At 49.6% G+C, this 12,764-nt stretch overlaps 1 protein-coding gene and 1 long non-coding RNA gene across 5 annotated transcripts in view; one reads left to right on the plus strand and one right to left on the minus strand.

Annotated features, from left to right (window-relative positions):
- Arhgef4 (Rho guanine nucleotide exchange factor 4) overlaps positions 1–12,764 on the plus strand; it is a 138,788-nt gene that overhangs the window by 63,574 nt on the left and 62,450 nt on the right. The window contains exon 1 of one of the 4 annotated variants that reach the window (XM_013117343.3): positions 8,270–8,546. The exons of 2 other annotated variants lie outside the window; for them this stretch is intronic. In XM_013117343.3, coding sequence (XP_012972797.3) covers positions 8,489–8,546 — 58 coding nt within the window. In that variant the 5' untranslated portion in view covers positions 8,270–8,488. Of the gene's footprint in view, positions 1–8,269; positions 8,547–9,004; positions 9,023–12,764 lie in introns of those variants that run through there. One more of the 4 variants, XM_040729358.1, reaches the window with a different exon arrangement.
- On the minus strand, positions 4,210–8,071 carry LOC121133278. Its single transcript, XR_005870094.1, has 2 exons — positions 7,661–8,071; positions 4,210–7,434 (listed from the first exon to the last, which is right to left on the minus strand). It is a non-coding gene; the product is annotated as an uncharacterized LOC121133278 (long non-coding RNA).

Consider the following 12,764-nt stretch of genomic DNA (forward strand, 5'->3'; position numbering starts at 1 on the left):
GTCTCAGATCTAGCCAGCGGGGTCTCCTTTCCTTGAGTTTTACACTGGCAGCCTCTTGGTTCCTTTACCAAAACGACAGTAAACAGCATCACAACGTACGTGCACCCACAAAAGGCTGAATCACACAGAAGGACAGAGGGCCCCAAATGAGCCAGGCCCGGCCTCTTCCGCACAGGTGCAGTTTTCCTTAGTCATACCTGGAGGCAGGGGCTGGGTGCTGAGAGATGTTCCCGGGCTCTTGACAGATGACAGATTTAAAAACTGTCGTCCTAAGCAGGTGTGTGTTATGTATGCGCAATCTAAAACATCCAGCTGGCTGCCAAGGAGGCAGGTTTGTAAGATAGGTCAACCAGGGCAAAGCCCTAAGTAGAGTTAAAGAACAAAACAAAACAACAAAAAAAAAAAACTAAGCAAAAACACTGGAAAAACAACGCACTTCCTTTTACCAGGTATGGAGGGAGCGGGGGAAACCCAGGCCATTAGTCAAGGCCATTGAGGGTAAGCGGTGGTTCACCCCAAAAGTAGCATTTGCCCACAGCTGACTGTGGAGGCAGCTGTAGGGCTGGTCTGGGTAGTGAGCTCACAATCCAACGTGTGTGTGCTGGGCACTGGTCCCTGGCAAGGTTTGGGCTTTCTGTCCGCAAGTGAGCCTGCTGAGAATGCATCGTGAAGTGGAGCCTGTGATCATAAACCCACAACAAAGTTACCAAAAAGCATCTTCTATCTGTTGAAATAACGGCTTTCAAGGAAAGACATTTTATCTTATGACCACTCTGTTAAGTTATAGAATTACTTTGAAGCCCGTGGAAGGGGGCTATGGAGATGTGTCACTTAGTAAAGTACTCCAGTGCAGACCTGAGTTTGATCTCTAGAACCCAAGTGAAAAGTCTGATGTGGTTGTGCTCGCTTGTAATCCTAACACCAGGGAAGTAGAGGGAGGGGCTCACTGGCCAGTCAGCCTAGCCTACTTGGTGAGCCCTAAGCCAATGAAAACACAAACTTATCCGTCACAAGAGCAGGTGAATTTGAAAATGAACAGAAAAACCATGAACAGGAGAAAATCCTTGAGCTCCAGGAAGGCACCGGAAAGTATGTATGAAAGTTAGCAACTGGACCATGAATTACAAGTCCTGTGAGGGCAGAGAACATAGGTAAGACCAGGAGGAAAAGTAAAGGAGATGAACAGAAATCCTCCCACCAGAAGGAAAAGGATAAAAAGAAAAAAAAGGAGTTAAATGCTGGGTGGTTTGAAAGGCAGAAGAGCAAGCATTGGGGCAGCAATAATTGAGGGAGAAAAGAAAGCTTAGCTAAGCTAATCCTGAGACCCAAGAGTCTCCCACATTAACAAGGGGCTGGAATTATCACTCCTTTGTGACAACTGAGATAGAGAGAAATGGGGTGTATCTAAGTTCTCACCCAACGGAAAGTGTAGCCTGCTCTAGCCCTGGTTATGAAGTATCACCATTGTTATTGTCTTCATTATGATTATTATTTTTTAATCAATTTATGCATATGACTGTGTTGTCTACATGTATGTCTGTGCACCATGTGTGTGCCCAGAGCTCCTGGAGGCCAGAAAAGCAGGTGTTAGACCCAGAAACTAAAGACAGTTGTGAGCTGCTGTGTGGGTGCTGGGAATCAAACCCAGGTCCTTTAGAAGAATGTCCTGTGCTTTTAACCGCTGAGCTGTCTCTCCGATCTTAACAGTTACTATTTTTACGTGTGCTCAAGGTAAAGACAAAAATTTTAAAAATTTTTAATTTTTTAAAAATTCTGCACAAATTTATCAAACAATGCTCTGAAATACCTGCATATTGTGAAGCTCTGAGTTTCTAAGAAGGTTCAAGTGTCAGGGCCAGCTTTGAAGATGGATTATCTGAGAAAGGCTACTTTTTCTCACAACTGCCTCTCCAAAATTTGTGTATTGTATGCATGTGACACACACACGTATGTATGTATGTATGTATGTCCACATACACACACATACATACTCACATACTTTTTTGCATGTGTACACACACACGTATGCATGTGTGCTGTCCACACACACACATACACATACATGCTTGATTGTGTGTCTGTATACGCACACACACTTATGCACGTGGATACGGGTATGAAAATACATACATGTAGAGATCAACCTTGAGTATCATTTCTTGTCCGCTGTCTACCTTGCATTTATAGACTGTATCTCTCACTGGGAACTGAAACTCACTACTTAAGTAAGGCTGGCCGGCCAGTAGGCCCAAGGGGTCTACCTGTCACAGCTTCCCTCATTCTGAGACATCAAACACATGCCATGACACCAGCTTTTCATATGTGTTGGGGACTGAACTCAGGGCCTCTAGCTTGCACAGTAAACACTTTCTTGACTGTGTCACCTCCTTGGCCTTAGTAAGTGAAACTCTGCCATTTGCTCATCCTTCTCCATCACTGATTCTGGGCCAGTAGCAATACAACAAAAAATGAGTAGGGATATCTATACTCATAATTGACATAGCAGACATCAAACTAAAAGTAGTCATAAGGGACGCATGTCATCATCACATATGATGAAAGGGGTCAGTCTATCAAGATGATACAACAATTGTTAAGTACACACACATACACATACAGAGAGAGAGGGAGGAAGAGAGAGAGAGAGAGAGAGAGAGAGAGAGAGAGAGAGCATTGGTGTAGTCAGGTGGACAAAATAGATCTAGATATAATCCCCATGGGTAATCAATACGCAGCTCTCATTAACCAGTGGGCCATCCAGACAAAAAAAGTCAGCTAAGAACCTTTAGAATTAATCTGCACCACAGGTCAAATGACTTAAAAAACACCCACAGCATATTCCCCCCATCATCTGCAGAGTGCATACTCTTCTCTACAGCCAGTGGAACTTTCTATCAGGTCAGACTTCCTATTGATCCTCCCCGTGAATTTATTGCTGCTTTTGAGCTTAACTCCCGAACCTCCATGTGGTTCTGTTAACACTACTTCTGTTTGAGTATCGGTGTGACACAACATTGTCTTCTGTTGATTATGGTTTCCTTTGGTTCTGTGGACAGATTTACAATGGATGCATGGTTTTTGTTGGTGGTGGTGGTGGTGGTTTTGGGGTTTTGTTCTCCTGGCAAATGGTATGTGGCTACTCTTGTATGAAGTATCAGTGGTCTGGGCGCTTCTTCCTCACGAGGGTCATTCTTTCCCATTCCAGAAATGTTTCATTGTTTGGTTGGAAATTGGTTATTTTAAGCACTGTATTGTATCTACGCTGAGCACTGCTCTCTGACTAGACCTGATATTGTCATTCCCTTGCCTGATAACTAGGTGATTGCTTTATGGATCTTTCTTTCCCTTCCCACAGTATGAAGCCTCTAATAGGTTCAGGAGGTGCAGCTCTCACGTGTCCACAGTTACCAGATGACAGAGGCTTTGCTGGGGCTTCCTTTCCCCTCTTCTCAGACTTTACAAAAGGATTAAACTGTGCTAAGTGGCAGCTGGATACTCTATTATTTTCAGTATTACTCCTTAAAGACAAATACTATTTAAGCAATCCAACCAGATTCTGGTTTGTTTGAAAGAACGTGTTCTCAGGTCAGGATTTGGTGTTCAACTCCATGTAGACCATTCTAGCTGTCTTTACCCAATTGTCTCTAGCTGGGTTAGTTTAGGCTGACTTGTTGCAACCTTGAATTCCCCAGTTCCCTTCACAAAACCTCTACTGTTCTTGAAGGCACCTTTAGGCTTATACTTGTCCATGCTCAATTACAAATACGATCAGTCCCTTTGGGAAGAAACACGGGGCCATTGTGTAGCCAGCTTTTTCCCCTAAGGCTGAAGAATCTTGAAGACAGGGCTCTGAATGTAGGAGCAGGAACAATGGCAAGCTTCTCCCAGTAGTCCTCCCAGAGCCAGGGCTTGGGGGAGTGTCAGTAGCTGAAGTCCTTGGAGTTTGCCTTTCCCGGCATGGAACTTACTAGCCCTGCCATGTATTCTCTATGGGTCAAAGAAGAAATCCCACTACTGACTCCCTTTCTATGGACTTAGGCAAGAGCAGCTTCAGGAGCCTGGGAAATGTTAGTATCCTGCTCCCAGAGGAACCTTTGCTGAGGCAGGCCCACCACCAAATGCTAAGCCTCACCAGGTTATAAGGGCACGGGAGGAGTGATTCGGGTAGGCTCCAGAGACTCCACCTTCTTACTGAATTGTCAAGTGATATATTCTTAGATTCATTTTCTTTATTTCATTTCCTGACTGCCACTCCAGAGCTATACACATGTATATAAGTTACTCTTGCTTGCTGCCCTGAAATTGGCTCCAGTCTCCTATTTTTACAAACTGTCAATGAGGTCCTTGGAGGAGATGAATTGGATGGCAATGCTTGTCACATCTTGCCTTACTCCATGTCTTAAGCATCTCGTCATAGCCCCACAGCTGTGTTTTGTGCTGCATACAGTAGGTTCGCTGTAACAGTTGCCTGTGGTGGTGATGATATTCCAGTGTCTGGGAATCCTCCAAAGGGAAAAGATGGGGAATATTAGTTACACAATGGTCCAAGTAAGGGTGGGAATCTTTGGACCAGTTCCATCCATGACCTTTACTTATTCCCCCACTACTCCCTGGGAACATGATGTTTGCTTATTCCCCATTTCATTTAAATCTAATTGTAATACATCTGTAATAATAGTACCTATTGGGTAATATTGTAGACATTCCATAGGACATACCTAATATATATCTATTAAATGCCAGATAATATTTCAGGTGTTGCACATATATGATCAGTTGCCTTTTTCATTGCTGTGACAAAAATACCTGGTGATGAACCACTTAAGGAAGAGCCTGTTTAGATCATGGTTCAAAGGTACAGTCCATCGTGGTGGGGAAGGCATGGCGGCAGCAGGAGTGTGAGACAGCTGGTCACATTGCATTCACAGGCAGGAACCTGAGAGCACTGATGCCTGGTACTCAGGCCGTGTTTTCCTTTTTATGCTCTAGCTCATGGAATGGTGTCACCAACATTTACTATGTCACCCACCTCTATTGACCTAACCCTCACAAGCATGTCCACAGTCTGGTCACCATGATGTTTTTAATCCTGTCAAGTTGACACGTATCGTCCCAGTTAGTCCCACAGCTGTCCCAGAGAAATAGTTAGAAAGCAGCTCTGTTTGCTGTCTGGAAAGTTAAGCGATCTGCCCAAGGTCAAGGCCGGGAAGAGACAATCCAGACTGAAATCCAGATGGCTTCTTTCTGACCAGCACTGTTACAGGAAGCGACACATGGGGTTAACTGTGAGAGGGATAGGACAGAAATGATCTGTAGGCTCAGACAGGTTCTGACCCCTTCTGTCTCCACAGGGAGCCACTGATCCACCACCTTTCACCTCATCACCTTTCTGTGCTGGGCTTTCTGATACGTGATGTCACTGTTAACCCAGACATAGGCACACATGAATGTATTCGCATGCATGAATAAACACACACTATCCACATGCTTCATTGAAAAATTTGTAGACCTACTATGTGATGGCAAGGGACTTCCCCGTCCACCTTAATGCTATCAGATATGAAGCCTGGAAGCTTGACAGGTGTCAAAGGGCTTAGCAGACTTCCAGTAATTACCTGGCATGGCAATTGAAGGGGGAGGGCTCATTTCTACTTACAGTTTCAGAGATTTCAATCCTTGGCTGCTCAGATTCGGGGTGGAGGGCAGAACATCACGGTGGCACAAACATGTGGAAGATGACATTAGTGGTCACGAAGCAGGAAAGGACTGGAGACTTCCTAGACTTTCAGAGGCATCCATCCCACAGTGACCCACGTCCCTCGGGCAAGGCTGTGCCTCCTAAGGGTCCCGTTACCTCCCAGATAGTACCACCAGATGGAGCATTGTTCAAACCGTAACAGTGGGCTTGAAGACTCTCCCCACAGTGGGGCAGTATCTTCCTATGATCCTCTTTATGATCCCTTACACCCTGGAATAGGAAACCCTGCATACAAATGGTCATCATCGCTGTGGGCTTGGAAAAACAAAACAGAGATTCTTTGCCATGCTGGAAATTTCATCTCCAGGGACCTCCATCTTTCCCATGGTACAGCCGAGCCTGGCTGCCTGGTTGAAATCCGCTAAAGTCTTGGGAGATCTGAAATGGAACTGAACTCCCTGTGGGTATGTGGTGTTCACTAGCTCATACAAGCTAGACCTGCCTAAGTTACTGCCACATGACAGGCAACCCAGGCACCGTACACTTCACTCTCCTCAGAGTCTTGGCCTGAAAGAGCAAAGAGCCTCCTTCTCCTGGCTATCCCTTCACAGCTGCTCATGGAACGTGGGAGCCTGTGACCAGTGCTGTGCACACTCTGGGAGTACTCCTGGGTAAGGTGTCATACTCCTTAGTAAGGGATAAGCAGGAGATGGCTATCCAGTGGGAACCAGTTCTGGGAAGGGATGGATGTCATCTAGCTGAGGAAGGAGGTGTGCCAAGATGGGAAAGTTGGACCAGTACCTTAGACTGCAGAGAGAAGAGTGGCTCGGGTTCAGTGTGTGCAAAAGCCCGGTGGCAAAGAGAAAAGCAAGGCAGCCGGTGCCGCTGGAGCCGAGCGAGTAAGGGACAGGCATGGAGGGGCGGGGGTGGGTGGTATAGAAATCAGTACAGCCACAGCATGTAGGTCTCAGGGGTCATCTGGCATGTAAAAAAGAAGCCTTGGCAGAAACTGGTACAGGAGAATTGCCTGACGTGGCTTAGATTCTCAGGTTCCCTCTGACGGACGGCTCTGTGGTAAGCCTGAAGCTGCCTTCCACACACAGTAGGGTAATGAGGAAACAACCTCCACCTTGAGGTAGAACACAAGCCTTCTGCACAGAAGGCAACCCGAAGTGAGTGCGACTCCCGCTGACTGCAGAGGACCCTTCTTGTATATTTCTTCAGAGGACAACCCAGGAGAACCCTTGGTTCAGACAGATTGAATTAGGGAAGCAGAAAGAGGGGACAGCTGCTTTCCCCAAGGTCACAAAAGAATGGAGGCAGGGTCTGAAGTACCGGGGCTGGGTATAAAGGGAGCAGGAAGTGCACAAGGTGGGCTAATAAAAACAGACCAGGGATGTGGCTAAGATACCCTCCAATGTCCTAAGTGAAATCCAACACCGGTATTGTCAGTATTGTTCTGGTAACTGGTAACTGACTTTGGAACAACCCCCCCCCCCCGTCACTCCTGAGTGTCCAAGGCATAGGGATCGGGATCTGTGACTATACAAGGTTCCTGGTGTTGTGGGGGCAAAGAGCACACGCCAATGAGGGATAGAGGTGGCTGCAAGAAATAAGGCCTCGGATGCAAGGACAAGAGCCTGCTCTTTCTTCTGCCTTGCCCACTGTCGTCGTCCTCTGAAATGCCCGTGGAACTTTAGAGTGGATCTAGTTCCCAAGAAGGTAGAATGCCGTTGCTGAAGAGGCCATGTAGGAGAGAAAAGGAAGAGAGGGTCACTAGCTGTGATCAGCTTCTATCAAGACTTGCCCTATCACTTCTCAACCTCCAGGTGAGACCACCGTGGTTTCCACCATCTTGCCCCTGATTTCGTAGTTAGATATCGCCGTGAAGGCTTCTCGTTCTGCAGCCATACTCCAAGAACACACACAAGACCCCAGAGTGCCTGAGAAAATGCCACTGACCTCCTTCTCAGAAGGGCCAAGTAACCCCTGGCTCCTTGTCACCTGCCATCGACGTCTCTATTTCTGTCTGTCACTGGACTTCGCTCCCGCGATGTCAAACTGTTTGGCATGAACTGTGATACTATTTTAAAGGACCCATTAGTGTTACCACTGCTGTCAGAAGAGTCGCGGTCGCGGTTCACCTGGGCACGAGGGCGCGCCCAAAGAGCGCGTCCCCAGGCCAGCGTGCGCAGCTGTGGGGCCCCAAGTATCATCTAGGCTGCGGGGTCCCTTGATTGCACCTCGCAGGAACTGTGCTAGCCTCTGCCGTAGCGAGCCGCCCTCGCTCTCGCCCGCACCGCAGCAGGGCGCCGCCTCCTCCCCGACACCCGCACGCCAATGCTGGCGGCCGCGGTGAGGACCCAGGGTGGCCCGGGGCCCGCGTCCGCGCCCCAGGTCTGCGTGCGCGCGGGCGAGAGCGCGCCGCCCGGCCGGCCGGCGACCCACAGCGGGGCCCACGCGCTCTGCGCCCTGCCGGGTGGCTGCCCAGCAGCGCCCACACGGGGTCCTGCGCCCGCACCCGGGCCTGGCCCGGAGTCTGCTCGGCGGAGCCCAGCGATGTCGGGCGGCCCGGAGCCACGGCCGTGCGGCGGCGATGCTGCCCGGGACCCCGCCGGCCTGTGGCTGGAGCTTGGGCCCGCCTGCCCTGGGGCGCCGCGCTGCCCCAGCGAGTCGAGCGGCCCTACCAGTGGCGACCTGGGCACCAGCAGCGGCAGCAGCAGCACCGGGCTCTCCCCCGGTTCCGACTCGGACAGCAGCGGCGTGGTGTGCAGCGGCCGCGCTGCGGGCATGCGCGGCGCCCCGTCGCGGTCCCGGAGCCTGGAGAGCCTGCGCTCGGCCTCGGCGGGTAAGGGCACCGCCTGCTCTCCCGCACCCTCCGGCCTCGCCGCAGCCTCCCCTCGTCCTTCTCGTCTTCCCCTCCCATCTCCTGACCCCCACCTCCCCAACGGCTTTGTCCCTCTGCCACCTTTTGCTTATGACCGCCAGACCACCTGTCCCTTCTCTGACCAGCTTTTAGCAGGGCTCCTGGTTTGCCAAGTCCTTGCTGCAGCTGCCAAGAGAGGTGACTGGAAGTTGGTTGTCTAGACCCCTTCTTGAACGGCACGTGTCTGACTGTCTGCAGCCTCTTGCCTTACCCCCTTTCCGTGTGGACAGCCACCCTCTGGGGAGTGTGTGGGTCCCAGTCTCAGATGGAGCCCCCGGCCTGGTGCATCTTGGAACAAGAGTAAAGTTTCTCCGGATGAGATTCTCTGGCGTCTCCCTGCCCTATGTGCCCCCTAGTGCTCCCGGTGTACCCGAAGGGCAGAATTTGGGTACCAACAGGTATGGAAGAGTTTGAACCTCAGTGAGAAAGTCCAGAGCGACTTCATGGATGGTGATCATCTGTCTTTGGTTAATTGTTGGTTCAGTTTTAATTCAGCGTCTGAGCACTGACAGTTGCTGTTAGGAAATCAGCGAGGTAGTGTGTCCGTTATCCCTTGTGCAGCGGCACTCAGCCTAAGAACACTGCTGGCCCCACCCAGACGTAGGCATGAGACTGAAGTGTGCATCGAAGCCAGACCGGAGCAAAGGGACCATGTGGGCAGCAGGATCCCCTTCTTCCACCCCTACCTCCAGGACATAGCGAGGACTGTGTTGAGGAGGAGCAGAGTGGTAAGACCGCGAGGGAAGGACAGGAACCTTGTTCTGTAGCTAGGAGGCTTGGAAAAGGGGAAAGACGTACAGACCCTTGTTTTTAGTACTCTACAACTCCCATCTGTGCTCTCTCAAAACAGACACATGATGTTCAGCAAAGTCTGATATCCCCACTGTCTGTGTGCTCCGACAAGTTTCATGTTTTCTACTGTGATGCCCTCCTGTCCCTTGATGGCTTCCCCAGAAACTCTCTGTCCTTTTGAGCTTAAACAGAACCTACTTTGAGAGTACCAAGGTAGATAATACCCTGAGAGATTTCAAACAATTTGGCAAATAGCCCTTTCCCCTGTCTTTACTCCCAAAGCATATGCTGTCTTTTGGAGTTGGAAGGTATGCTGGCTTCTAGAACTGCAAACCCAGCCAGAGTCTCTCTTTTGATGACCCAGTGACTGGGGTCCCCTGAGCCACCTTCCCTTTCTTTCTGTCTCAGGCACATGTGTACCAGTATGACAGAATGGGGTGGCGGAGATGGCAGGGTGTGTTAGGTATCCTGATATCCAAGGACCCCCCAAGTTCAGTCCAGAGCACTGGGGTGGGGTGTTGAGTCTCAGACACAGTGGTGACATCTACCTGAAGGAGGGGGGGCACAAGGTAACCATGACACAGGGCTGCTTCTTGAGGGGCTCCGAGCTGTCTGGCATCACATGACAGCAGAGCAGAAAACGGCATTATGCTGTAGGGTTGTTTGAGACCTGGAAGCAAATGCCAGCCCCCACCCCGTGACATGTGACCACTGAGTTATCTGCATAGGTATTGCTCGGTATGCAGACAAGACAGCATACTTAGGCAGCAGCAGCAGCCGGAGGAATCATGGAAGGAGTTTCAAGTCACTTACACATCCTTCGTAGCTCACTTCCGTCCTCTGCCCCCTATTCCTTGCTGTGGGGGCAAAACCTCACCTACCTGACCTGGGATGGGTGCTAAAATTAGAAGGTCCTTCGGTGTGTGTGCTGTGGATTTGTGTGAAATGTTGACACCATCACTGCTGCTCATCTAGATTCCTAGGCAGAATTTCCCCTGATCATGGGGACAGCCACAGAGCTCTGAATTAATTCTCTTCCCGCCTACAGTGTGACTACCTATCCTGGGGGGGGGGGCGGGGAGCTGTGAAAACATGCCCTTCAGTAATTCTCTGTAGATGTTCATTTCAGATGAAGAGATCTGGTTGGAGGAAGACTTCTGGGGGGAGCACTTGATGGGAGAAGGAAAGAGGAATTAGCATGTTTCAAGCCCTAAGCAGGATCCGTGAATGGCAGTGACTTGCTGTCTGAACTGTTTCGGGGCTGGATTGATATGATGTGATGGGCCTCCACTGGGCGTGGAGCAGGCTCAGCAGGCACATTGGAATCGTGTTTTGGCAGCTCACACATTCTCCACGGTTATGAATTCAGCAGTTACAACAAAACGGAACTTAAAATCACAGTCTGTGTTTGTGTCTCAAGTGCGGAGGAGAAATACAGTATCAGGATGAAAGAGACAAGCAAAAGGATGGGGGAGTTAATTCGTGTGTGTGTGTGATGACTTTGATTAGGGATGCTTACAGGATCATGGATACAGGGTTATGGACCCCCCTACCAGTGATTACAGCACTGAAAAAAAAGTCTGTCTTCTGTCTTCCTCCATCAATCACCAGCCGCCTACAGTCCCTCAGGGAGAGGTTCATGACTCCTCCCCTTTGGGCTTTTTATTGGGGGCAGAGCAACATCACACTTTGCCTTGAGCAAGACATGGTTGTTTGTGCTCTCTCCGACTAAGTAGATGAATTCACTTTACCCTCTACTATCGTTAACATTGACCTTCAGTATGACTCACTGGTTTTTTATAGAATCAAGAGAAAAATAATGAATAAATTTTATAAATGCTTTTCAGATATAAACAAAATGCCTGATGTTACATCAGTCACTTTCTGTGTCTCTGTGGCAACACCGGATAGAAGCAACCTAAAGGTTTATTTGGGTTCATGGTGTCAGACAGATGTCCTGACAGGAGGCCTATCAGGGTCCAAGGCAGTGAAGTGTGTGCAAAGCCTCTTCACGTCTCAGCCGGCCAGGAAGCAAGCCAGCAAGCTGCACACAGTGGCAGGGTATAGCCCTCACAGCCACACCACCCTAGTGAGCTGCTTCCTCTGGCCGCTTTCCACCCCACAAAAGGCACCATAAAATCCAGAGTAGCTCTGTGAGCCACTGTCTGAGTGTCCAAAACATGAACCTTGGGGGAGGGCATTTCACTTTCAGCCTTTTCCACTTAACTCTGAAGCCCCGAGACTGAGATTAGAGCTAGTGTCTGTCCCATGCCGTTTTCTGTTAGGTGGTGTGGCTCTGCGACAAAGCCCGTGCTTATCTCTTAAGAAAGACAGTTACCCGGAAGGAATTCTTAGCAGATCCTTCTGATTAATTATAGGGACTGGGATGTAGCTCAGTGGGTAGGGTGCTTACCTGACAAGCCTGAAGGCCTGGGTTTGATCCCTAGCACCATGGAAACTGAAGTAAGTTTGAGGGTAACCAGGGTTACATAAGTCTCTGTCTCAAAGAGAAAAAGGCACCCACCACACACAATTACATTATTGCTAAGTTTCCAGAAAGACCTGTAAGAATAGTACAAGGGCCTGGATTTGCAACTGACTAGTGAGTGCAGATAGTGTTAGTGATGAAAACAGGTAGGTACTTTAGGGCCTTCTTGTTTCTAAAACTTTTGAGTGACGAGTGTAGACATTTTGCACTGAAACATCCCCAGTCTTCCTGTAGAGACTCCCTGAGACACATCCGAGACAGGAGTGTGGGCTGGAGGGTGGAGTTCCCGCTACCCCTTTTTACCTCCCTCCCCTCATGGCCCCTACCCCCACCCACAGCAAGGTAGCTTCCAGAGCTCTCAGCTGTCACTCCACTGTCACTTGGTCTTGGCTTCTTCATTCCTGTTCTGGGTGTGTCATCCAATGAACATAATTCTCACGGGGCTGGACAGGTTGACCAGATCACTTCCTGGGCTTTCGCCTGGCCTGCGTTGTGTGATTTCTTCTGCAGAGGGAACTCACACTCTTGCATACTCTTTGGCAAACCTCAGCTGCAAGCCTAGCCCGAAGCTGTTAGCCTTGCTTGCTGACACCACTATGGTGGCATCAATACCTGCTCAGGGCACGCCGTGGACACTAGAGATGGTAGAACCGCCTCTTGTCCTCAGCGGGGTGTGGCGGCACACATCTGTATCCTAGCACACTGGAGGTTGACACTGTGGACTTGAGACTTGGAGGGCAGCCTGGGCTACATGGAGCATGTCGTAAAGGAAGAGAGCATCATTTCTGCACCGATTCCTTTTGCACCTGTTATGTTTTGAATGGAAAGTGTCCTCCATAGGCTCATGCGTTGGGGCACTT

Source organism: Mesocricetus auratus, unplaced genomic scaffold, assembly GCF_017639785.1.
Source record: "Mesocricetus auratus isolate SY011 unplaced genomic scaffold, BCM_Maur_2.0 Super-Scaffold_100021, whole genome shotgun sequence".
NCBI classification, from domain to species: Eukaryota; Metazoa; Chordata; class Mammalia; order Rodentia; family Cricetidae; genus Mesocricetus; species Mesocricetus auratus.